This window comes from Bufo bufo, chromosome 5 (genome assembly GCF_905171765.1).
Source record: "Bufo bufo chromosome 5, aBufBuf1.1, whole genome shotgun sequence".
NCBI lineage: Eukaryota > Metazoa > Chordata > Amphibia > Anura > Bufonidae > Bufo > Bufo bufo.
Window position 1 is genome coordinate 394,360,317 of NC_053393.1, and position 27,577 is coordinate 394,387,893.

General features: G+C 41.8%; 1 protein-coding gene across 1 annotated transcript in view; it reads right to left on the reverse strand.

Moving 5' to 3' along the window:
• Positions 1 to 468: 468 nt before the first annotated feature.
• The window catches only part of MBOAT1 (membrane bound O-acyltransferase domain containing 1), an 84,944-nt gene continuing 57,835 nt past the window's right edge, over positions 469 to 27,577 (reverse strand). The window contains exons 6-13 of the mRNA XM_040432798.1: positions 24,097 to 24,151; positions 19,598 to 19,775; positions 16,192 to 16,384; positions 14,974 to 15,077; positions 9,449 to 9,513; positions 8,698 to 8,830; positions 4,711 to 4,862; positions 469 to 794 (exon numbers count right to left, since the gene is read on the reverse strand). Of these exons, the coding sequence (XP_040288732.1) occupies positions 629 to 794; positions 4,711 to 4,862; positions 8,698 to 8,830; positions 9,449 to 9,513; positions 14,974 to 15,077; positions 16,192 to 16,384; positions 19,598 to 19,775; positions 24,097 to 24,151 (1,046 nt within the window). The 3' untranslated portion in view covers positions 469 to 628. The remainder of the gene's footprint in view (positions 795 to 4,710; positions 4,863 to 8,697; positions 8,831 to 9,448; positions 9,514 to 14,973; positions 15,078 to 16,191; positions 16,385 to 19,597; positions 19,776 to 24,096; positions 24,152 to 27,577) is intronic.

Genomic DNA, 27,577 nt, shown 5'->3' on the forward strand with positions numbered 1-27,577 from the left:
AAATCTGTCAGTTTTTAATATTGTTGTATATAATCCATGTCACTCACTGTTAGATGAGGCTGCAGCTCACGACCCACATAGCTTCAATCAGTGCTTCTCCCTTCCATCTACACAGGCTGGATCTCCAGTTCAGTGAACTGTGCAACTATGGATCAATCACCACTTTATTTTTTAGGAATGTGCTTACGGGCAGTGCAGTTTTCAGCCACTAGAGCAAATTAGTGACAGTTTTCTCCACCAATCAACACTTAATTCAGAAGCAGGAAAGTACTGATTGGTAATACAGAGAAAAGATAATACTCTGAAGGCAGAGCAGTGAACCATCCTAGCCCTAGGGCCCTATACCAGGGCATGGTCTGCTTCCACTGGAGATATACCATTGTTGAGGATAGAGACAATTTTGAAAAGAGCTCTGGAACTTTTGCTGCAGGACTTTAGGAAACCACACAAACAGGTATACTCAAAAATATCATTCAATGAGAAAACAACTTATACAAGTCAAGTATTAAAACTTTACAATATATTACATAGTCTTTTAAATACAATAAAACTCCATAAGAAATTGCTTGATTCATATTGTCCAATGCAGTCTCTTTGGTAGATAGTAGCCACTGCACATTGTTCAATGTCATCTGGAATGAAACTTCACAGAGTCTACTTGTTTCTTTAGAACATGGTTTGTGGTAGAGGAAGCAGTCCTCTTGGAGAATGTTCCTTGACGGTCATTAGATGACTTTATTGACAGAAGAATAAGTGCAACAAACACAACAATATGGAAGTAGAAATAAATAGACCTGAAAAACAGAATCACAAATTTACTACATAGCGAGATCTTATAAAAAACCGACAACTTAAAGGCTATTTTTTTTGATTGATCATTTGCAACTTTTTAAACCGCCTTCATTAACAAAAATGTCCTACCAGTTTTCTTCTGCTAAGTGTTTAAGTCCTTCATCTAGCTGCTGCACCTTCTAAATCTGTTAAAATTCATCAGAGCAGTGCTCCTATTTCTGCCCCGCCTATTTCTCTGTCAGTAAGGCTCCATTCACACGTCCGCAAAATGGGTCCGCATCCTTTCCGCAATTTTGCGGAATGGGTGCGGACCCATTCATTCTCTATGGGGACGGAATGGATGCGGACAGCACACAGTGTGCTGTCTGCAGCGCAAAATTGCGGAGCGCGGCCCTGATTTTGGGTCCGCAGCGCCGCAAAAAGATAGAGCATGTCCTATTCTTGTCCGCAGCTTGCGGACAAGAATAGGCATTTCTATGGGGGTGACGGGCTGGTGTGTTGCGGACCCGCAATTTGCGGGTCCGCAACACACCACGGACGTGTGAATGTAGCCTTATAGAGATAGCAGCAGGGAAGGGGAAGATGTTAACACAGCAAATAAGAGTGCATAAAAGGGAAGAAAAAAGGAGGGCAGCTCACACAGGCTGTAGATAGGAAGGAAACTACACACAAGGCTGTTGACAGCAGCCTGCACACACAAATCCATTATGTATTACTGGAAGGTACAGACCCACATGAAAAAAGTCTGAAACTGTTAAAATCTTACCACAGTGATTGGATGCCAATCTTTGCTGAGATATTACATATATTTAAACTAATGTAACATTATTAAAACTTTGACTTTGCAAGCATCCTCTCAGCATCTCCTTGTAATTAACATATTTATGTTTTAGGGCTGGGTGCCCAGAGTAAAATTTTATTTTTTGGAATTCTGCATTGTAAATGTGAAAATTTGTTTTATTTCTTAGTATATAGTCTACCCAAAATGTTTTTGCAGGGCATAGGCTCTTATTTTGCAAGGCTTCCTTATTATTTAGAATTACTGCAGATATGAAATGATTTTGTAAGTCTTATTTAAGGAATTGTAGTTGAAAACAGGAAAAAAAAAGTTATTTTTTTCATGTTCTTTTTAAAGGGGTTTTTCGGAAGTTAAATATTTATAATCTTTCCTCAGGATCTACAGCCCGTTCAGACAGCAGATAGGTGAGGGTGCCAGGAATCGAAACACCACCAATCTGATATTGGAGACTTGTTCCATGAATATTTATCTCAAAAATGAAAATCTCAAGGCAGCATAAAGTAGTGACAGAGATGCTGTTTTCAGTTCCATTTTTTCCCTCCTCATTATTTTTTAATTAGATAGGTGGTGGTCTGACTCTCTGCACCCCCTCTACAGCACCAGAAATTGTAAAAACATCAATACAGCATGGGTGCAGGGAGTCAGAACCAAAACAATCTGATACTGATGACCGATCCTAAGGGATAGTTCATCAATAAGAACTGGAAATCCCTTCAATACATCCTTATCTAGAAGTAGTTCAGTTGTAGGTTAACCTATATAATATACAAATGGCTCATTGTGAAAAGCTGTTCCGTGTAAAATCCGCACAAAAAAGGAGTCACTCCTTTCATTTAGAGAAAAAAAGGTTCTCTCCTGAGAGAGAAAGCAGCGTTGGGGAGTGGACTGGTGGTGCGTGCACTTGGTTGTGGATTATTTGGCGGTCAGTTTGTCTGCAATGGTATTTCCCTTGTATATTTTGGTGGATGTTATCAAACTAGGGTGACCACTATTAAGTTGTACCGGTTTTGTATTCATTTAATGCCGAGCTCCTCTGTGCCTTGTGTGTGTCACAACAGTGACGCCATCGATGTTTTGTTTTTTGTATGATTCATCTTGGTTTATTCATATTGTAGTCGGTTACTATTGGATGCCAGCATTTATCCATCTACCTCTTTAACTTTTGCTGCTGACCGCACATTTGCACTTTATTACCCTATTATATATTTTTGTAGTCCACTAATCATGCACCACCAGCTCCAGTGTTTTTAATATTGTTTTAATCGTGTGTTTTGTCAATCATGTGCTCTTTAGTGATTATAATAACATTTTTTATTATATTCTGCTTTGGTACATTATTCTAGGTGATCTAGTGAGTATCCATATATTCTTGTTGGAAATGTAATTTGACCATATATTGGGTCGGTACATTTCTATGGGAAGTAGTTTTGGTGGTTCTCTCCTGAGAAAACGTAGAATGGTCTACGTCAGAACAAATGCTTAGAGAATGCTGGTTTCCCACTCCCCTTCTCTTCATCCCTATCTTCTTCCATCTATTAGTTAAACATGGTGAACATATGTCTTTCTTCAACTATGTAACCACACATGGGGGATGTCAAGTGCTGGAGGACCAGGCAGACCTCCGGGAAATCTTGCAAACAGGACACAGGCAAGATTCATACCAGGGACCAACAGAATACTTTCTTGCAAATGTAATAAAAGAACATGACAGTAATATATGCAGGTTAAGCACCAGTGGTATGACTACCACAGAACCAAGTGCACCGGCAGATCAAAGGCAAAAGCCAGTGAGCGGAGAGCCAGTGAGCCCAGTTCTTCACAGAGCCCCTGGTGGTGGGGATGAACTGGGCCAAGGGCTCACCTACCTGCAAGCACCAGCGGAACAGACAACAGAACTGGAACCCAAGCAAACACAGGACAAGACGAACGAGAACCAGTACAGAAACAGATACCTGGACCCCAAGCGGAATGGAAGCATGGTGGTCTCAGGCAGAGCTGCACACAGACTAGAAATCCTCCCACCGGAGAACCCGGGGGCCCTCTCACGAAGGCACTGGACCGGAACAGAAGCAGTAAGGCACTGCAGGACAGACATAGAACAGGCAGGATCGGAAGCAGTAGGCACTGCCAGGCTGGACAAAGGACAGGATCAGAAGCAGTTTAGCACTGCAAAGCTAGACAAAGGACAGGATCAGCAGCAGTTTAGCACTGCCAGGCTATCAGACGCAGTTAGAGCACTGCCAGGCTAGACATGGAACAGAGTGGATCCAGACAGAGAACAGGTACAGAAGAACAGGCAAGGCATGGACAAGGATAACAACATCAACATCATCACAGGACAGGTACAGAAGATCAGATCAGGGAATGACATCAACAATGCCTTAGCAGGCGACACAACAAACAAGGGCAGATGGCAAAACCCCCTGAGTGAGCAGCAAGGTGCAACACCCAGCAAGGGAGACGATAGACTGGCCACAAGCTCCACAGCTCACAGATAGATATATCTGCCTAACGAGGGCACCTAACGAGGGCACCACACCCAGAAACAGATCAGGGGACGATAACCCCATCATAACCGGAGTACCAGAACCACAGAACACACGGGCTGCAGTACAGTACATACATTGAGTCCACCGCAGCCAGTACGCCAGTGCACAAACAACCCGTGTCACAGTGACAAACAGAAAAGCATTCATATTCAGACCCTGTTCATACACAAGGGTATACATAGGAACATCCACAGCTAGTCCACACAGTGCATGCAGCCAGCCTGCAAGGCATCAGAGACAGGAGCCACAGAGATCCAGACACAGAAGCCACAAACACAGGCCACAGTTCACACACACCACCGCATCCAGCAAGCAGCCCCAAGCAACCAGCATAGACAGGTGTCAGCCTGCAGTCAGTACGTGAGAGAGCCTGCAGCCAGCCTACACAGCAACAACTGTTACAGCTAACCGCACCGTGACAGGGTAAATGCTTATTACAACATCAGCTGGTTAGCTCTGCTGCCCAACAATAAATGATGGTAAACCATTAAGTGTCTCTAATTCAGTTACAGAGAATGTATTATAATAAAATTATTTTTCAGACAGCAACGCACAAAGGGGCATACATACTTGTAGAGCTTAATGGTTGGTTCAGTCGCCAACAGGAAAAAGGGTGCAACAGTGTAGGAAATAGCCAGTTGAGTAACAATCCACGTGATGATGTCATACACAAATTTTCTGATTTTTGAGGAAATAAAGTAATGGCGAAAAACATGTCTCATCTGTAACACAGAAAGTAAGTGTGCATTATTTTCAATTTCCTTTGATAAAATTTTAGAGTTTAGGGAGGGAGTGAAGATGTGGTCTGAGTCCACAAATGTTGCATAAGTTAAAGGGGTTGTCTGGGGTACAGATATTGAGGACCTTTCCTCCGGATAGGTCATCAATATCAGATCAGTGAAGGTAGAGCATCACCACCGATCAGCTGTTTCGGGCAGCTATTTCGCTAAAAACTATAGAGCACAGCTCCTTACACAGTGTAGTGGTCATGCCAAGGTACTGCAGCTCAATTGCTATTCAAGTAAAGGGGAGCTGCTCTGCAGTATGCCATTGCTGGAGACTACACAGTGTTCGGAGCCTTCTGCTTCCATTCTGTACATTGTATACTTTCCAGCACCACAGCTGCCTGAAACAGCTGATCAGTGGGGGGGGGCGGGTTTTTTACAGTACCCCATGGACCTGATATTGATGACTGATCCTGAGAAAGGTCAACAACATCTGTAGCCCAGACAGCTCCTTTAAAGCTACTAACAAAACAATATAAAAATACCCATATATTAGTAAAAATTGACTATTGCCAAAGATTGATACTTGCATTCAAGGGTTACTGAGTTTGATATGTCATAGAGACATATCAAAGGTTTTGAGACCCCCACCAATTGCTAGAACAAGGAGAGAGAAGCACTCTCCTTGCTGCAGGAGACAGTCCATTAGACTTTCTATTGACTGTGTCTCTCTTCCTCTCTTGGCACAAGGAGAGAGAGTGCAATGCTTGAGTGCTTCTCTCTGTCCTCATTCTAATGATCAGTGGGGGTCAGCACTCAGACCCCACCAATCAAAACGTTTGATTCGTCTCTATGGCATATGAAACATTTTCTAAAAACTCAGTGACCCTTTCAGTTATGGTAGTTATTTTTGAAAAACTGTCAACAGTGAAACATACAGTTGCAAGAAAAAGTGTGTGAACCCTTTGGAATGATATGGATTTCTGCACAAATTGGTCATAAAATGTGATCTGATCCTCATCTAAGGGTACTTTCACACTAGCGTTTTTCTTTTTCGGCGCTGAGTTCCGTCCTAGGGGCTCAAATCCGGAAAAGAACTGATCAGTTTTATCCCCATGCATTCTGAATGGAGAGTCCGTCCTTCAGGATGCATCAGGATGTCTTCAGTTCAGTCTTTTTGACTGATCAGGCTTTTCAGAAAACCGTAGCATGCTGTATTTTTACCTCCGGCCAAAAATCCTGAACACTTTCGCTGAACGCCGGATCCGGTCTTTTTCCCATTGACTTGCATTAACGCTGGATCTGGCGCTGTGTGTTCAGTCAAACCGGATCCGGCTTTTGCATGTTAAACCCGAAAAATGTGAAAAAAAAGTTAAAGTCCATAAATGGCGGATCCGTTTTTCCCAATGCATTTTTTCATTGTGATCAAAATCCTGATCAGGATTCAAATGTAATCTGTTTTCACACGTTTTTCCGGATCCGGAGGGCAGTTCCGGTGTCGGAATTGAATGCCGGATTAAAACAACGCTAGTGTGAAACAAGCCTTAGTCACAACATTAGACAATCACAGTCTGCTTAAACTATTAACACACAAAGAATTAAATGTTACCATGTTTTATTGAACACACCATGTAAACATTCACAGTGCAGGTGGAAAAAGTATGTGAATCCTTGGATTTAATAACTGGTTGAACCTCCTTTGGCAGCAATAACTTCAACCAAACGTTTCCTGTAGTTGCAGATCAGACGTGCACAACGGTCAGGAGTAATTCTTGACCATTCCTCTTTACAGAACTCTTTCAGTTCAGCAATATTCTTGGGCTGTCTGGTGTGAATCACTTTCTTGAGGTCATGCCACAGCATCTCAATCGGGTTGAGGTCAGGACTCTGCCTGGGCCACTCTAGAAGGCGTATTTTCTTCTGTTTAAGCCATTCTGTTATTGATTTACTTCTATGCTTTGGGTCGTTGTCTTGTTGCAACACCCATCTTCTGTTGAGCTTCAGCTGGTGGACAGATGGCCTTAAGTTCTCCTGCAAAATGTCTTGATAAACTTGGGAATTAATTTTTCCTTCGATGATAGCAATCCATCAAGGCCCTGACGCAGCAAAGCAGCCCCAAACCATGATGCCTCCACCACCATACTTCACAGTTGGGATGAGGTTTTAATGTTGGTGTACTGTGCCTCTTTTTCTCCACACATAGTGTTGTGTGTTTCTTCCAAACAACTCAACTTTGGTTTCATCTGTCCACAGAATATTTTTCCAGTACTGCTGTGGAACATCCAGGTGCTCTTGTGCAAACTGTAAACGTGCAGCAATTTTTTTTGGACAGCAGTGGTTTCCTCTGTGGTATCCTCCCATGAAATCCATTCTTGTTTAGTGTTTTACGTATCGTAGATTCGCTAACAGGGATGTTGGCATATGCCAGAGACTTTTGTAAGTCTTTAGCTGACACTCTAGGATTCTTCTTCACCTCATTGAGCAGTCTGCACTGTGCTCTTGCAGTCATCTTTACAGGACGGCCACTCCTAGGGAGAGTAGCAGCAGTGCTGAACTTTCTCCATTTATAGACAATTTGTCTTACCTTGGACTGATGAACAGCAAGGCTTTTGGAGATACTTTTTATAACCCTTTCCAGCTTTATGCAAGTCAACAATTCTTAATCGTAGGTCTTCTGAGAGCTCTTTTGTGCGAGGCATCATTCACATCAGGCATTGCTTCTTGTGAAAAGCAAACCCAGAACTGGTGTGTGTTTTTTATAGGGCAGGGCAGCTGTAACCAACACCCCCAATCTCATCTCATTGATTGGACTGCAGTTGGCTGACACCTCACTCCAATTAGATATTGGAGATGTCATTAGTCTAGGGGTTCACATACTTTTTCCACCTGCACTGTGAATGTTTACATGGTGTGTTCAATAAAAACATGGTAACATTTAATTCTTTGTGCGTTATTAGTTTAAGCAGACTGTGATTGTCTATTGTTGTGACTTAGATGAAGATCAGATCACATTTTATGACCAATTTGTGCAGAAATCCATATCATTCCAAAGGGTTCACATACTTTTTCTTGCAACTGTAGACGTGCGGTGCATTCATATTGGTTGTAAATTTTGAATTGACCTTTCAGAAACAGATGGTAAAACAGTCACTTTGAGTGCGGCCATGCTGACAGAAAGAAAGCTGGCTGTCAGTTTCTGATCAGCTAACTCAAGAGCAATAACCAACATGGCTGCACTTCCTGCTGTTGTTATCGCTTAGCGGATGATGCAACTTTTGCATGCAAATCACTGCAGAAATGGCGTGATTCACATGGTGACTGTGTGGAGTACCCTTGATGGTATATTTCTTCTGTGTTGATTATGTGTAAAATGCACAACAGAGTTAAAAGTAGGCTGAGGAATCGTCGTGTGGTGGGGTGCTTAGCCACTGACACCCCCAATGTCTCTTAAATATTCATCTCCCTGACAATAGCACTGAAGATCAGTTTAAAGCCTCATTCACACAACCATATTCATCTTCTGCGTTCAATCTGCATTTTTTTCAGATTGCACTTGGACCCATTCATTTCTACGGGGTTGCAACAGAAATGCAGACAGCACACAAACGTCATCCAAGTGCTGTCTGCATCCATCTGTCCGTCCTAAAAATTATAGAACGTGTCCTATTCTTTTTGCAGACAAGAATAAGCATTTTCAGCTGCACCATGCACACGGCCTGTATCCGTATTTTGCCGATCCACAGTTTGCAGAGCCCGAAATACATACGGCCCTGTGAATGAGGCCTAAATCACCCAGAGCAATATATGTATTTATTTTTTCTCTACTACTTACTCCTCTTGCAGCCCACATGACGGGAATGCCAGTAAGAAATGTGAAGTAGTATCCTGGATAAACGCCATGCCAAACAGCTGACAGAAGAAATGTTAAACCTGTGCGATATTTTGGCGCCCTGTCATAGCAAACCCTGTAGGGGCACAACCAAAAAGTTTAACATAAAAAGAAGTATGTGATGTCTGTTATGAGAAACCTGTCAACCCCTTCAAGCGGCCCTCCCTAAACATAAAGTAGTAACAGACACGTCAACTACAGTGGTGTGCCATTTATGTGTGAACTACCTGCCTAATACTAATGTATCATGATATGAAGGCTTTTCCACCCATTTGCTGACTGTCAGCATTCTCCCTATTACTGTGCATAGGGAGAAATATCATGAATACATTGGACTGCTGTCATTGCACTGCAATAAATAGGAGGAACGTTTTCTCTGTGTGTCTGTGACAACTTTACGTGGCCCTTAATGCAGAAAGGGGCTGAAAGGTTCCCCTTCAATATTTCATATGAATCAACTGCTATCAAAATCAAGCTTCAATAGCAGGCCCACATATATCACAAACAGGGATTCAGTGTTTGACTTTCATTACTACAGCTGCAGAACATTCAGATTAATGATTTACATGTCCTTACGTTATCAGATTATTGCTATGAATAAAAATAGGTAATTAACATATTGGTATAGAAGAAAGTATGCAGCATATTTTAGCACTTTTTTTTTTTTTACTAGATTAAAAGTTTAATAATTTACCTCTTTAACCAAGCAGCAGTCTGGATATTCCAATTGTCTATATACATTTTAAAGCTTGTTGCCATCTAAAAGAATGGGAAATGACAAACACATTCATTACTGCCAGTATTAATGGGGGGGTTCAGTGGCACATAACCATGCCTTAAGGCAGACTTCTCTAGACTGAGTTAGTAGGCAAGGACATTCTTGGTTCTTAACCTATGACAAACCATCCACTCAGCCAAATTTTTACGCTCCAGTTACCACGTTAAATGAATAAAAGATTGGAATCAGAATAAAGCATTGCATTAATGTATACCATACAACAAAGGACAGTCTGAACTACTAAAAGTCAGGGCGCCCTTGTCAAATGTTCTAGTTTTTAACATATGTGGATACATTTTTTATTTTTATTTTCATTCAAAGATAAAGGAGATGTGATAAAAAAAAAACACAAGCAGCACGTGGGGTGAGTCACTGGCTGCACCATAGCATGTGACTTTGCTGCGGCGCATGTAAACACCCTACAGGTACCGGAACATGGACATGCGGAAAGCAGTGCAGAGGACAGTAGGGTTGCACTGGGAATCAAAGTCTCGATATTTTTTTGATACTTTGATACCTGGCTAGATATGATACCAGGATTGGCGTTTTTCCGATACTAAACTGCGCTATTGTGCAGCCTAGTATCAGTCACTATTAGAGAACATGGCCTCCTCCTCACTGCCATGTAGCCAGCCACTGCCACCAATGAAAACGCTGGAGGGCCCAATGGGGGAGTGTCAGGGAGAGAAGGAGGGTGGAGAATAGGAGGGCAGGGGAGAGAGAAACTCAATGTGTTCCCGTGGTGCTGGAAGCTGAGAAGTTAAAGGACCGTTGATGAATTGTTACTAATTACATGGCAATGACATCAAAGGTCCTTGAACTTTTCAGCATCCAGGAAGATCTTGCTGCAGGAGGTTTCTTGCAGCTTTATAGGTATGTGGCTCATGCTGTGTACATGTATTAATGTGAGGCACATGGTCTTATTACATTAGTACCTCCATCTGCCTAATAGTAACAGTGACCCCATCATATACCTCATATAATGGGCAACATAGGGTTAATGATGGTGTCACTATTAATATGAGGCACATGGAGGTTTAAAATTAATAACACCATGTGCCTCCCATTAACCCATATTGCTGTACATGTAAGACATTATGAGAAGGGAATTGTATTGAGCGGTCTGCTGTGGTGAGCCAGTTCTATACGCAGCAGGTGCTGGTTGTATAAGACAGCAGGCATCCGGCCACAATGACAGAGAACAGCAATCACACCGAAACCGGTCAATTAACCCCTCAGATGCTACATTCAACAGAGACTGCAGCATCTATGAGGTTAGAGCTCCCGCAGTGAAGTTGCGGGCCTCCAATCGATTACCATGACAGCCTGGGCGCTGCTGAAGGTTCCCAGGCCTGCCATGGTAATCTTCCTGCTAAACTGTGCACGAGGCAGAGCTCAGCAGGGAGTGTGTCAAAAGCCTATTAACCGTAAAATATCTCTATTAGGGTGAATGGGACAAGGATTCAAAAGATAAAAATAAAAATAAAAATTAAAAGTTTAAATCACCCTCCTTTCCCAATTTTACATATATAAAATATAAACAATAAAAAAAATAAACATATTATGTATCAATGCATCTGAACTACTAAAGCACTTGACAAGGCCAGTGATTGGCTGCAGCAGTCACGTGTTGTCGACCTGACACCACTGCGGCAGCCGGGTATATAGAGCCTGGTTGGGAGAAGTGGAGCAGCTGTGTGGGATCCGCCAGGTAAGTACTTGTTCTTTAAATCAGGCAGATCCCAATGGTTTAACAAAAAAGCCAGTGGAGATAATATATCCAAATTCATATTACTTTATTATAAAAAATATAGAGAGAAAGGGCAGGATGGAAAAAGTATACAGAGAAGCAAAGGGCATATATACCACTGGACTATCATGCATCCCCACAAGGCTGATAAGCACTTAACGGGTACCAGGTCCGTGCTGTGACACACAAGCATCAAATGTGCACCAAAAAGGTGTATAATATAACATATACACACCCCAATTGAGAATTGCACAATATACTGCAATTACCTCAACAGAGATTCATAGATGTTTGTGTGATCCGCAGCCAGCGTCCATGGCAACCATCAGCAACATAGATATATATAGTGCCTGGTACCAAAAATATCCGCAGCCTTTTCTACACACAACACACAATAATATGTCTGAATAGCCTGATCAATAACATAGGCCCAATATAGAAGCTGTATATGGTAGTGTCTATAGTGGTGTCTCAATAGACACTTAATCCTGGGACGTACCTGAAGACATGACCGAGCCCAAATGGATATCCTAGCCCTAAGGGATATCCTAGCCCTAAGGCCTAGTTCACACGAACGTGTGTGATCCAAGGCCGTATTGCGGCCCGCAAATTGCGGACCGCAATAGACGGCCACAGTTCCGTGTGCATTCCGCATCACGGATGCGGACCCATTTACTTCAATGGGTCCGCAAATCCGGAATTGCGGAATGGCCGCACGGAATGGGACCCCTCGGAAGCACTACGGAGGGTTGCGTCCCGTACTTCCGTTCCGCAAAAAGATAGAACATGTCCTATCTTTTTGTGGAACGGGCGGATCGCAGACCCATTAAAGTGATCCGATGCGACTGACCTACGGCTGGCGATCGTGCATTGCGGCCCGTGTGAACTCGGCCTAAGCGCTTCTCTGTATACTTTTTCCATCCTGCCCTTTCTCTCTATATTTTTTATAATAAAGTAATATGAATTTGGATATATTATCTCCACTGGCTTTTTTGTTATGACATTGTATGTTACTCCAGGTGGAATGTTGAGCTGTTAATCGTAGACAGAGAGGTTTTTTGTAGGTTAATATAGATCCCAATGGTTGTCTGGTTTCCTTATATATTTTTATATATAGTGTGTTTTATCACCTGACATTTTTAATGCTGTTTTTTGTATGACTTTATTTTATATGAACCTCCCTGTAATATCACTTACTCTGCAGAGCTGTGTGGAGAAACAGGGGCCAAAAAAGGCATGCAAAACCGCTGTTAAAAATACAATTCACCCCCCAAAAAAAACACCTTAAGGGCTTGTTCACAGGACTGTAGCCCCTCTGTTGCCATATTGCGGCCCGCATACGGCGGGTCTGCAATACACGGGGCACCGGCCGTGTGCATTCCACATCACGGATGCGGACCCATTCACTTGAATGGGTCCGCAAATCCGGAGATGCGGTGCGGAATGGAACGGAACCCTACGGAAGCACTACAGAGTGCTTCCGTGGGTTCCGTTCCGAGCCCAGCACCGCAAAAAGATAGAACTTGCTGTATCTTTTTGAGGAACGGACAGATCGCGGACCCCATTCAAGTGAATGGGGTCACGATCTGCATGCGGCAGCCCCACGGCCGGTGCCCGTGCATTGCGGACTGCAATTTGCGGTCCACAACACGGGCACGGAGGGGCAACAGTCGTGTGAACAAGCCCTAAGGGTGAAAAAGGTCACTACAAAAAAAGGAAAAAACAAAACACTTGTTTGTGTTACATTTAATATAATATTTGCTATGGCCTTCCATGAAACATCTGGAGCTGGCACTCAAATATAATAGCTGAAAAACTCTCCTTGAGGGGTAGGAAAAAATTTGACACTGCCAGTGGCTTGCTTGCTGTTTGGCGATCGTTTATCACCTTCAAGACATACTGTTTCAATGAAGATCAAATATTTGTACGCCCTCACATTACTATGTAACACCATGACACATTTACTAAAACTAAGATAATACTGTGCATTTGTAATCACCAAGTGCATTTTCACAGACCCTAATAGGGTACCTGCACACAATGCGGATTATGCAAGGTTTTTCATGCAGAAAAACTGCAGTGTAATAGAATACGAGCAAAGTGTATGAGATTAGACAAATCTAATTTCACCTTTTTCTTCTGTGCGGAAATTTGCCTGACATGCAAATTTTAAAATCTGAAGGTTTTTGGTGCGGATCTGCATAAGAGCGCATTAAATCTACACCTAAAACTATGGAAACTCATCCATATCTGGTGGAAATGCCCCCTAATAAATGTTTGGTGGAAAAAGATCTTTCAATTGAGCAACTCAATTTGTCACTCTAATTTCCCATGCACTCCCGGGATAGCTGTCTTGTCATTTGGCATCCATGGAGGGGACGTCCATAGTAGAACCCTCTTCTCCTTCTTGATTACAGCCGCCCGTCTTCTCATACCTACATTTTGGCGTTCTGCTGACACACCCAGTGTTGAACAGTGAATTAATAAAGTGGACCAGTTTTACCGTCTAGAGGCGATCTCACATTGGGAACTCCACTCTAGGAATACATTTCTTTCCATTTGGTCTCTCTGGAAGTCCCACAGGCATTTTGCCTAATACTATATCTTTGATTTGAACCCACGCGTTTTCCCCACAATAGTCAATCTAGGTAGTTGTATTGACAAATACGTTTATCTGTAAGGCTCCATTCACACGTCCGCAAATGGGTCCGCATTCGTTCCGCAATTTTGCGGAACGGGTGCGGACCCATTCATTTTCTATGGGGACGGAATGGATGCGGACAGCACACAGTGTGCTGTCCGCATCCGCATAGCGCGACCCCGATCTTCGGGTCCGCAGCTCCGCAAAAGATAGAACATGTCCTATTCTTGTCTGCAGCTTGCGGACAAGAATAGGCATTTCTATAGGGGTGCCGGGCGGGTGTGTTGCGGATCCGCAACACACCACGGATGTGAGAATGGAGCCTAACACATGTTCTTTAACAAAAAGAATTTAATTTGACTGTTTGATTGCTTTTTGTATCAATTGTGACATATGCCTTATTCTTTTGACTTTGTATGCATATACAAAACCAATAAAAAAAATATGGAAAACGCAAAGAAATCCACAGGTAAAACTGCACAGATTTTCAGTTTTTAAATCTGCACTTACATGTAGGTACCCTTAGGGAATTCTGAAATAACAAGAGGTGGAGTCTCCTGTTCGGGATTCTCATATTTGGCCTGAGTGGACTGCAATTACAAGTAGCATCTCTCGCTCTGGAGGTTCTGCCCTCTCCTGCTTTACAGACATCCCAATAATGTGAATGGGCACTGTGTAATTCTTCACCTCCCCTATTGTAGCAATGCAGGGAAACTGATGCCTTATGCAGACAACCGGAGTTTTGGTCTGCATCCAATATGCATGTTTTGCGGATCACACAGGGACCCATTCATTTCTATGTTCGTTTGTGGACAAGAATAGGCATTTTTACAGATGGGAGTTAGAAAATTGCAGAATGCACACAACCTGTATCCGTATTTTACAGATCAGCGATTTGCAGACTGTAAAATGCATACGTTTGTGATCATCTAATTGTCAAGACAGCTTCGTAACAATTAGGGAGCCAAACGTGAAGGCCCCCTTTTAAGAATCAATGTTTCGTAAATTACAGCTGTACCTTCAGAACAAGTAATTTTACTGTAAACTCACCTCTATATTCCATATATTAAGATTGCTAATTAGATCCCATCTATAGTTAGCATTTTCATCAATTCCATTAAATCCATATCCTGCTGCATTGTTTACTGCATCAGCTACACAAATGAAACACAATTCAAGGACTATCTTTAATACAATTAAATATCAAGTATAATATACATGATGCAAACATTTCACAGTAATGCTCTAGCCTCATTATCTATTTGTACTTAATCTCCTACTGACTTAGGATTTAGGCCCCTTTCACACGGGCGAGTATTCCGCGCGGATGCGATGCGTGAGTTGAACGCATTGCACCCGCACTGAATACCGACCCATTCATTTCTATGGGGCTGTTCACATGAGCGGTGATTTTCACGCATCACTTGTGCGTTGCGTGAAAATCGCAGCAAGCTCTATATTGTGCGTTTTTCATGCAACGCAGGCCCCATAGAAGTGAATGGGGTTGCGTGAAAATCGCAAGCATCCGCAAGCAAGTGCGGATGCGGTGCGATTTTCACGCACGGTTGCTAGGAGACGATCGGGATGGAGACCCGATCATTATTATTTTCCCTTATAACATGGTTATAAGGGGAAATAATAGCATTCTGAATACAGAATGCATAGTAAATAGCACTGGAGGGGTTAAAAAAAAAAATAATAATAATTAAACTCACCTTAATCCACTTGCTCGTGCTGCCGGCATCTCCTTCTGTCTCCTTTGCTGAACAGGACCTGTGGTGACGTCACTCCGGTCATCACATGATCCATCACATGATCTTTTACCATGGTGATTGATCATGTGATGACCGGAGTGACGTCACCACAGGTCCTGTTCAGCAAAGGAGACAGAAGGAGATGCCGGGCTGCGCGAGCAAGTGGATTAAGGTGAGTTCAATTATTATTATTATTTTTTTAACCCCTCCAGTGCTATTTACTATGCATTCTGTATTCAGAATGCTATTATTTTCCCTTATAACCATGTAATAAGGGAAAATAATACAATCTACACAACCCCGATCCCAAGCCTGAACTTCTGTGAAGAAGTTCGGGTTTGGGTACCAAACATGCGTGATTTTTCTCACGCGAATGCAAAACGCATTACAATCTTTTGCACTCGCGCAGAAAAATTGCTAGAATTGTTATTACATAGAGAAAGCAATCAGTTACTAAAACAGACCTGACAAATTACAAGTAAGATTGACCCTGAAAATCCAATAGGTAACTTACCCAACGTCCAAGCAAAGTAATATTTAGGTTTACACGCCATTGTTGCAATATAGAGATAAATGAGTTTCCAAAACAAAGGAGATTCATCAATAAACTTATCCTCCAACATATGTAGGAGTGGAAAAGCTTTGGATATGGTTAGGAAGAGAATAAGCGAAACCACACAAATTAGGAGTTTGGTTATCACCGCTTTCTGGAGAAAGAAAAACAAAAAAAATAATTAGGTCAATGCTTTACAGGGTGGAATTATGTGGAATACTATTATTGGTAAAGCTGCCTTTTGTGAGCAGTACAGTATTATGTGGGAAATATATGCCTAACAATAATAGTTCCATATAAAACTGTATTGGATGTGTGACTTGTGGATTCATACAGTGTGGCTACGCCAGACCCAAAAAATACACACTGCAGTGGTCCCTCAAGTTACGATATTAATTGGTTCCAGGACAACCATTATATGTTGAAACCATTGTAACTTGAGTAATTGGTTCAAAAGCACTAAAATTGCATCTAAAATAAGAGAAAATGAAGATTTAAGAAATATAAGCAGATATCTAAGGCAGATAAAACAAGTCCTTACATATAACATTCAGGAATAGGTTCTAACTAGCAACCAATAGTTATTTTACCAGAGAATTGGCCTTGATTGGTTGGATATGAGTCTGAGGCATTGTATGTTTGCAGCAGACCAGACCGCAGGGGAAGTAAGTGAGTGCACGGTGGGCTGATGGGGATAGTAGTCGTACTCACGGTTTTGCAGCTCCCTGGGTGCAGTGATGAGGAAGACAGCACTAAATCCTCAGGGGCACTCTCAATTGCAGGGAACACCAGCCAGATGGAAGTTGAGGTGCCCTTAATGGTAATGGGTATGCTTAGTGTGCTTTGGTAGCTGGGCCCCTGTGTTCATGATGCCAGCACCGTGAGGTGCAATTAGGAGATGATGTGGAATATGGAGACCAAGTTTCTTAACAAACTCCCAGTACTTTACTGAAGCTGATCCAAAGGTCATCAATGTAAGCAAAAGTCATTTACAGCAAGGCAGCTTTTACAGCGATTCAGATTAGTTCCCAGAAGTTGCATAAGGGGCAGTTTTCTATGACAATCAATCTTTCTCCCTTGTTTCTCCAGGCTGGAGGAATGTACTATCCCTGCTGTACTGTATAATCATATACTTCTGTATCCTCTCTAGGAATACTATATTCTGACAGATGGCCTTTCTGTCCTTGGTTATGGTGGGCAGCTTGTAGCTTAGGCTACTTTCACACTGGCGTTTTGGCTTTCCCTTTTGTGAGATCTGTTCAGGGCTCTCACAAGTGGTCCAAAACGGATCAGTTTTGCCCTAATGCATTCTGAATGGAAAAGGATCCGCTCACAATGCATCAGTTTGCCTCCGTTCCGTCTCCATTCCGCTTTGGAGGCGGGCACCAAAAAGCTGCTTGCAGTGTTTTGGTGTCCGTCTGACGAAACTGAGCCAAACGGATCCATTCTGACACACAATGTAAGTCAATGGGGACGGATCTATGACACAATCTGGCACAAATGACGGCTCTGCACCAAATGTGAGTGTGAAAGTAGCCTTAGAATATCTCCACCTAATGCAAAGGAGACTAGAGCCTGATAAACGACAGTTACCTTCCTTTGCCAATATTCTCACTTCCTCCGAGTTCCCTGGTTCTTCTGTAATCTTTCCCTTCTATGGGCTGGTACATGGAACTAACTTTGGAGTTTTTGTAACTCTCCAAGATGGCTGCTGAGGTGTAGCTTTGTCCTCAGACATCACACACACACACTGACCACCTTCTCCTCTGTACTGTGTGCAGGGCGGAGTCAGCCCTGGGGGGCTTCTTAGAACCTCCCCCTCCCTATGCAACTTTATTGGAACTCATATACAAGCACAATTTACATGAAACACAATCATAGCATTAAAGGGAACCTGACACCAGTTTTATGGTGTCCTAACTAAGGGCAACATAAATATGTGACTGATTCTCTTAGCAAAATGCTGGGTCACTTTCTTTAATTGACCCAGTCAATCTGCCAACATCTTGTATTGAAAAGCTCCAGCTCATAATGATGAACCCTGAATATTCATGAGCTCCTGACTCTCCCCGCCTACCTGCTGCTGATTGACAGTTATTTTCCATATGAATCAGCAGCAGGTGGGCAGGGGAGTGGCTATAGCTGTTAATTAAATAAACACTGGACTCAATGACATCACGCTGGACTCAAATCAGCTCATTAGCATGCGGCATGCGACATCTTTGTGTGTATATTATGAGGTAACCATTTGTCACACCAGTAAGTGAATACATCTAAAGGCTCTTTCACACTTGCGTTCTTGTCTTCCGGCATAGAGTTCCGTCGTCGGGGCTCTATGCCGGAAGAATCCTGATCAGGATTATCCTAATGCATTCTGAATGGAGAGAAATCCGTTCAGGATGCATCAGGATGTCTTCAGTTCCGGAACAGAATGTTTTTTGGCCGGAGAAAATACCGCAGCATGCTGCGCTTTTTGCTCCGGCCAAAAATCCGGAACACTTGCCGCAAGGCCGGATCCGGAATTAATGCCCATTGAAAGGCATTGATCCGGATCCGGCCTTAAGCTAAACGTCGTTTCGGCGCATTGCCGGACCCGACATTTAGCTTTTTCTGAATGGTTACCATGGCTGCCGGGACGCTAAAGTCCTGGCAGCCATGGTAAAGTGTAGCGGGGAGCGGGGGAGCAGTGTACTTACCATCCGTGCGGCTCCCGGGGCGCTTCAGAGTGACGTCAGGGCGCCCCAAGCGCATGGATCATGTGATCGCATGGATCACGTCATCCATGCGCATGGGGCGCTCTGACGTCACTCTGGAGCGCCCCGGGAGCCGCACGGACTGTAAGTATACTGCTCCCCCGCTCCCCGCTCCTACTATGGCAACCAGGACTTTAATAGCGTCCTGGGTGCCATAGTAACACTGAACGCATTTGGAAGACGGTTCCGTCTTCAAATGCTTTCAGTACACTTGCGTTTTTCCGGATCCGGAGTGTAATTCCGGCAAGTGGAGTACACACCGGATCCGGACAACGCAAGTGTGAAAGAGGCCTAAGGTACTTTTTAGTAGTTAATGATTGTATATAATTAGTTAGATTATAATCAAATATCCACATGACAGGTTCCCTTTAAGCAGTGTGTTTCAGGACACTGCATGTTGAGTCTAGTTTCACCTTACGATGGGTCAGAAAAGACCATTGTATGTTGAAAATATTGTATCCTGAGGCCATTGTATCTTGAGGGACCACTGCATTTATGGTTTAGTGCTGGCAATTACCTATACTTCTCATGGTTTATATTTAAAAAAGGTAACAGAATGTAACAGAAACAAAGTTGCCAGTTAATAATACTTTCATATTTAATACAATGCCTACATTAGGAGAAGGATCTGGAAATGTGGTGTCTTCTTTTCTTTTTTCTATAAGTAACTTTGATTGTATATGTCGTCCTTCAATAAATCCAATGTACTCATTGAAACTGCTACATGGCCCAGCCAAGATACTCATGAAATTCAGGTGGTAACTAATATACTCCAGAAATGTTGGTTTACCCCTGCAAATAAAATCATACCATAGTCAAAGTCATAGCAGTTTTGTTTGAGTTTGTATAGTCGTCCCCAAGATCACTAGCACAAGCTGTTAACTAGTGGACAAGAATATATATATATATATATATATAGTGGGGACTCGCTCTGGTAGACAGGATTAGCGGACGCAGTATAGAGGCAACAACAAGTTCTTTGGATCAAACAGTTCAGTGTTTATTCACACTTTAGGCAAGTGACAAAACAAGCAGTCATATTCAAACAAAAAGTCACCTTGCGGTGTTGCTGGTAATTCACATCATGCGGCAATTCTGCCTCAAAGAGTGCTTGCTGATAGTAGCACCAAGCTGTTTTCACACCAAACAGGTAGCAAGCCTTCATCCAGACACAAGGCTCCCAGATCCCAACACAGAGACAATGCTTCTGAGCCCAGCTGCCTATTTAAGGACAGCCAGGTACTGCCAAAACCCGGACCGGCATTTAAAATCCGATCCGGTATTTGACCTCAACTGGCAGCAGCACATGCTGGGAGGAAAATACCTGTTTTCCCAGACCAAACCTCTCACTGTGTCACTATGTATATATATGATATATACACAGTACAGACCAAAAGTTTTGGACACACCTTTTCATTCAAAGAGTTTTCTTTATTTTCATGACTATGAAGGCATCAAAACTATGAATTAACACATGTGGAATTATATACATAACAAACAAGTGTGAAACAACTGAAAATATGTCATATTCTAGGTTCTTCAAAGTAGCCACCTTTTGCTTTGATTACTGCTTTGCACACTCTTGGCATTCTCTTGATGAGCTTCAAGAGGTAGTCCATTGAAAAGGTTTTCACTTCACAGGTGTGCCCTGTCAGGTTTAATAAGTGGGATTTCTTGCCTTATAAATGGGGTTGGGACCATTAGTTGCGTTGAGGAGAAGTCAGGTGGATACACAGCTGATAGTCCTACTGAATAGACTGTTAGAATTGGTATTATGGCAAGAAAAAAGCAGCTAAGTAAAGAAAAACGAGTGGCCATCATTACTTTAAGAAATGAAGGTCAGTCAGTCAGCCATAAAATTGGGAAAACTTTGAAAGTAAGGGCTATTTGACCATGAAGGATAGTGATGGGGTGCTGCGCCAGATGACCTGGCCTCCACAGTCACCAGACCTGAACCCAATCGAGATTGTTTGGGGTGAGCTGGACCGCAGAGTGAAGGCAAAAGGGCCAACAAGTGCTAAGCATCTCTGGGAACTCCTTCAAGACTGTTGGAAGACCATTTCAGGGGACTACCTCTTGAAGCTCATCAAGAGAATGCCAAGAGTGTGCAAAGCAGTAATCAAAGCAAAAGGTGGCTACTTTGTAGAACCTAGAATATGACATATTTTCAGTTGTTTCACACTTGTTTGTTATGTATATAATTCCACATGTGTTAATTCATAGTTTTGATGCATTCATAGTCATGATAATAAAGAAAACTCTTTGAATGAGAAGGTGTGTCCAAACTTTTGGTCTGTACTGTATATATATATATATATATATATTACAGGCAAAGTATGAAATCAGACATTGTATAAAATGCCTAGTCATTCCATAGAATTATAGTATTCAAGAAAAGTATAAGGCCTATGGAGCCGGCAGTCATTCTGGTAACATCGAAGAACCTCCTGCGGGAACAATGCCGGCAGTATGAAACAAGCCTAAAATGCCTAATATTTCACATACTACTTAGGCATTATATATAAAGCCTGAATGCAAATCAGCAAAGTATAAGACAGCAATGTAAAATCACCCCCATACAGTGACAGCACCATAACACAAGTCAGGGCAATACTGGTCTCTTTCTTTTGTTTTTCAGTAAAAAAAAAGTTCTGTTCTTTTGCTATTTATAACAATTGTAGCTCATTTTGCATTTCTTTCTTTCATATTCACATCAGTAAAGGCTTCTTAACATGTAAATGGTTTGTCTCACTTCAGCAAACAGCATTTAACATGTAGAGAAAGTTAATACAAGGCACTTACTAATGTATTGTGAATGTCCATATTGCTTCCTTTGCTGGCTTGATTCATTTTTTTTTCAGTCCATTAAAGACTGGTCCTATCCAGGACTTACAATCACCCTGCAATCCAGCAGCAGTGGCCCTGTTTGCACACTATAGGAGAAAAAAAAACTGTCTGGCCTCTCTGGTGATCAGGACCATAGGAATGCACATAGCCTACATTGTGCAAGCACAACCGCTGCTGGATTGCAGGGTGGTCATAACCATAGAAACAAGCAGAGTATAATGTGATGGAACAATGAATCCAGCCAGCAAAGGAGGCAATATGGACAATCACAATACATTAGTGAGTGCCTTGTATTAACCTTGTGTACATGATATATCCCATTTGCTGAAGTGAGACAACCCCTTTAACCCATAGCGCCGTATATATACAGCGTTATGCGTCTGCGCATGTATGGAGCGGGCCTCTGCAGCGGGCCCGCTCCATACACAGCGGGTGCTGGCTGTATCATATAGCAGGCACCCGCCCGCACTGACAGGAAGCGGCGATCGCGCCACGCCTGTCATTTATCCCCTCAGGTGTCGCTAACAATGCTGATCGCCGCACCTGTCAGTGAAGGCAGAGGGATGCGGCTCCCTCTTCCTTCCGATCGGAGCCCCAGCAGTGAAATCAGTTTCCATGGCAGCCTAGACGCTGCTGAAGCGATTCAGGCCCGCCATGGCATTATCAATGTTGAGCTATGCACAAGGCATAGCTCAGAATGGAAACTGTAAAAATTCTTAACCCCCCAGTAGATCTCTATTAGGGTGAGTAGGAGAGGAGATCAAAAGATCCCATGTACTAGGACCCTAACGGTGCTAATAATTATAAAAAAAAAAAATGAAAAAAAAAACAAAACAAAACACACCAATATATTAAAAGTTTAAATCACCCCCCTTTCCCAATTTTACTTATAAAAATATCTAAACAATCAAAAAATAAACATATTGGGTATCGCCGCATCCAAAAATGTCTGCCCTACTAAAATATTGGAAAAAAATCCTGTGCGGTGGACGTTGTAATGGAAAAAAATGACATTTTTTGTCATTTTGTCCCCCCCAAAAATGTAATAATGGTGATCAAAAAGTCGTACATGCTACAAAAATGGTACCAATAAAAACGATAGTTTGTTACGCAAAAAATAAACAAAAAAGTTATGGTTGTCAGAATATAGCGATGCAAAGAAAATTTTCATTTTTCCAAAAGTTTATTTTTTTTTTAAGTAGTAAAACAAAATACAAAAAAGAATATTCAAGTTTGGTATCGCTGCATTCGTATTGAGCTGCAGAATAAGGACGTCAGGTCATTTTTAGTACATTGTGAATGCTGTGATGTCAAAACCCCAAAAACCTTGGCAGAATTCTGTCTAATACAAGACATGGTAAATTAAATGGCGGCATTAAAAAAATGCATCTTGTCCTGCAAAAAAAAGCCCTCATATACCTATGTGAACTGAAAAATAAAAAAAATATGGCTACTGGAACGTGGGGAGGAAAAATTCTAAATGGAAAAATGGAAATAGGCCCGGTCTTTAAAGAGGACCTTTCATCACTCCTGGCATGCCTGTTTTAATAGCTTCATGCATTCAGAATGTAATAACAATTGTGGAGCAGCTGTTCTTATGGCTCTATGTTGTGTCATTCCTTTATTATTTCTACTAGAAGTTATGAATGAATTGCTATTAGCCTTCAGTAAGGCTACAGAGGGGAGGTAACAAGTTGGGGGGCTGTACCTGCACAGACTGACTCTATCCAATCAGTGCTGCCATTTTCAGACTTTGCAGGGACCCAACCCCAACTTGTTACAATTCATTCATTCATAACTTCTAGTAGAAATAAAAAGGAATGGCACAACATAGAGTTATAAGACTAGACGCTCCAGAAATGTTATTACATGGGGAATGCATGTAGCTATTAAAACAGGCATGTCAGGAGAGGTGAAAGGTCCTCTTTAAAGAGTTAATACTTGTTAATATTCCATACTTTGCCCAAAGAGTACTCATCTTTCTATATATTATTATTGCATAGGCAAAGTATATAAAAGGCTGAAATAACAGAGATTTCATAGTTTGCCTAAATAGTTTAGACATTCTATAGAATGCCAAGGCATTTTATACATTGCGTGTGTATGTATATATATCTCTGCATTATTATCACACCATGTTATTCCAGCTCGGTGTTTGAGTGTTGGTATTTTCCCTGTCTCTATCAGACGTACAATATTTATTTTAAAAACTTTCTTGGATTACTTTGATTTTACGAATATTGTAAAAGACACAGGAAACTCTTACTTTATGGAATCTTTTAACTGTTGCTTGCTGAGCATGTCTGGATTTTTGCACATTCCTACAAAGAATACAAGAAGATAAATAAGAAAACGTGTTTTATCAAATCAGTGCTTGGCCATTTTCTAACTTAGCTGTAAATGCTCCAGATTTCGTCCATCCTGAAGCATAATATGTGCCAATCCCAACAGTTTCCCAAAAGATATTTCCTGTATTTTCAAGGGTCCCTCTGTTGACAGACATTCATAGCATTCCACTGGTAAAACCTGCTTCTCACTTCTCACCATGTTATCCCAAAGCTTCACTGAAAAGGCCACATTGTCAAAATTATATATTTGACTCACCGTATTTCTATTATATAGCATGAGCATAATCATTTATATGGAGCTGAAACTCCACTGATGAATACGTGTAGACTTAAACTCCACCACACTTCTAAATACTTATTTTCAGATTTTTTTCTTGAGGATAATGCTCAACGGAAGATATGCAGGTGAACATTTTTGGCTGCTAATTATTCGACCTTCATCAGACTATTTGCCTACAAAGAATAAGTGTAGGTTCACACATATAAGATATCATATAGGACATGACAATCTTTTTCTAACAAAGCTAGAACCAGCCCTCACATGGGTCTAGAGATCTTCCCATTCATTGCTCTGCTATATATCAAGCTGGCAGAACAAGGGGAATGTCTTTTCTGCTGAAGTTCAGGGGGTGTGTCCATTCTGCTACAGCTCTCTCCCTATCACAGCTCAGGAGGAAGTTGAAGGATGAAACTGAGCATGTGCGGCCATCTCAGTGAGCAGGTCAAATAAATAAGAAAACGTCAGATGTTTAGTCCATGGATAGTTTTTTGCCAATATGCAGTCAAAAGAAAACATATGCCTCAACTATATGGGAAAAATGTGGCGTGAACCTAGCTAAACGTAAACAAGTCTTAAAGGGTTTATCCAGGATACCTGATCAAAGGAGGTCCAAAACCTCGGGGCTCTGCCGATCAGCTGCTCCAAAGTAGGCACTGGAACGGCATAGCTCCGTCCATTGTGTACTGAACAGAGATGCTTACTGAACCGCTGCTTCCATTAACTTCAGGAGCAGAGCTGCACTAGCCAGCCTCCTGAGGATCAGCCATCAATATAAAAATTATGAACAATCCCTTTAAACATACCAAGCATACAAACAACTTCACCGTTAAATCCCGGTAATAGTCATTTAGCAATGTCTTCATTTACTACTGCAGTCACAAGTGAAAAGGATATAGGTCTGAACTACTTTCACAACTTCCCATATGACCGTGACTCAGTAACAGATACTCAGTTTGGAGTTTGCATAGTGACAACTGCTTTTAAAAGGCGTACTCCAGCCACTGTGTGTGTGTGTGTGTTTCCTGCACGTCTTATCGCAAAATAAAACCCCTTAAGGACGAAGCCTATTTTTGCTTTAAAGGGGATGTGCAGGCAATATATATTGATTATCTCTGCAAGGGGAACAATGCATTGTAATGAAGAGGAGGCAGTGCTCGCATGTAGCTTATTTTCAATAGAAAAAAAAGCTTTTTTTTAAAACTTTTTTAATACACTTACAGTCCTACAATGGGACTACAACAGGGAATCTTTTCATTGCTTCTAAAATACAATGCATTATCCCTATAGTGCATTGCATTTTAATGTCTGTGCTATACTGACATTGACCAGCAACCTGCTGGGGAACACTCAAGGCAGGCTTGGGACCTACACCAGGTCCCAGCCTGATTATACACAAATCGGCACCCCACAATTGCATTTGTGGGGTGCCGATGGGATACAGAGGGGGCGTCCACGGCATGTAAGGGGTTAAACTGCCCGGATCAGCAGGAGGGTGGATCTCATGTGAGAGCCGAGCCCCCCAGTCCAGAGTGAAAAGGCGCGGCCCAGCCTAAGGCCCCTTAGTGACTGCCATAAAAAGGCGTATTAGTGATCAGTAAGGGGGAAAAACTGCACCCTAATGTATTCAAAATCACGTTTATGAAGTTTGTTAACCCTTTAGGTGTTTCACAGGAAATAATGCAAAATGGAAGTGAAATTTCAAAGTTTAACTTTTTTGCAGATTTTCAGTTTTAATCAATTTTTGGAACACAGCAGGGGAGATTTATCAAACTGGTATAAAGTAGAACTGGATTAGTTTGCCTTTGCCAGTTCGATAAATCTCCCCCAGCAAGTCATGAAATAGAACTAATACTCCAAATTTAATACTCTGATTCTGCAGTTTTTATAAATATCCAATATGTGGCCTTAGAGTGCCACTTATTTCAAATACCGTCTCAGTACTGAAGTATCACCTTGAACATTTGGGGGTCTCCATTTTTTAGGAAGTTTTTCAGGCACCATTTCAGGCTGCAGATGCCTTGAGGTCCTAAATCAAACACCCATAAAAGGTCCCATTTCAAACACTACACCTCTGAAGAAATTAACATATTGGTGCAGTGAGCATTTTGAACCCACAGGTATCTCATAGGACGTATTAAAATTTGGGAGTGAAAAAAAAAATAATCAAAAAATACATGTTAATTTGTAGTTTTATCTCAAAATGTTTCCTTTTTACAAGGGTTAACCCCTTCAACCCCGGGCCTGTTTTCACCTTCCTGCCCAGGCCATTTTTTGCAAATCTGACATGTGTCACTTTATGTGGTGTTATAACTTTAAAACGCTTATACTTATACAGGCCATTCTGAGATAATTTTCTTGTCACATATCGTACTTCATGACAGTGGTAAAAATGAGTAAAAAAAATATCATTTTTATTCATAAAAAATACCAAATTTCCAAATTTTTATTTCTCTACTTTTATGATAGATAGGAATACCTCCAAAAATTGTTATTACTTTACATTCCCCATATGTCTACTTCATGTTTGGATCATTTTGAAAATTACATTTTATTTTTGGGGGGACGTTAGAAGGCTTAGAAGTTTGGAAGCAAATCGTGAAATGTTTCGGAAAATTTCCAAAACCCACTTTTTAAGAACCAGTTCAGGTCTGAAGTCACTTTGTGAGGCTTACATAATAGAAACCACCCAGAAATTACCCCATTTTAGAATCTACACCCCTCCAGGTATACAAAACTGATTTTACAAACTTTGTTAACCCTTTAGGTGTTCCACAAGAATTAATGGAAAATGGAGATGAAATTTCAGAATTTCACTTTTTTGGCAGATTTTACATTTTAATCCATTTTTTCCAGTAGCAAAGCAAGGGTTAACAGCCAAATAAAACTCAATATTTATTACCCTAATTCTGCGGTTTACAGAAACACCCCACATGTGATTGTAAACTGCTGTACGGGCACACGGCAGGGCGCAGTAGGAAAGGAACGCCATATGGTTTTTGGAAGGCAAATTTAGCTGAACTGGTTTTTAGATGAAATTGTCCCATTTGAAGCCCCCCTGATGCACCCCTACAGTAGAAATTAAAAAAAGTGACCACATTTTGGAAACTACGGGATAAGGT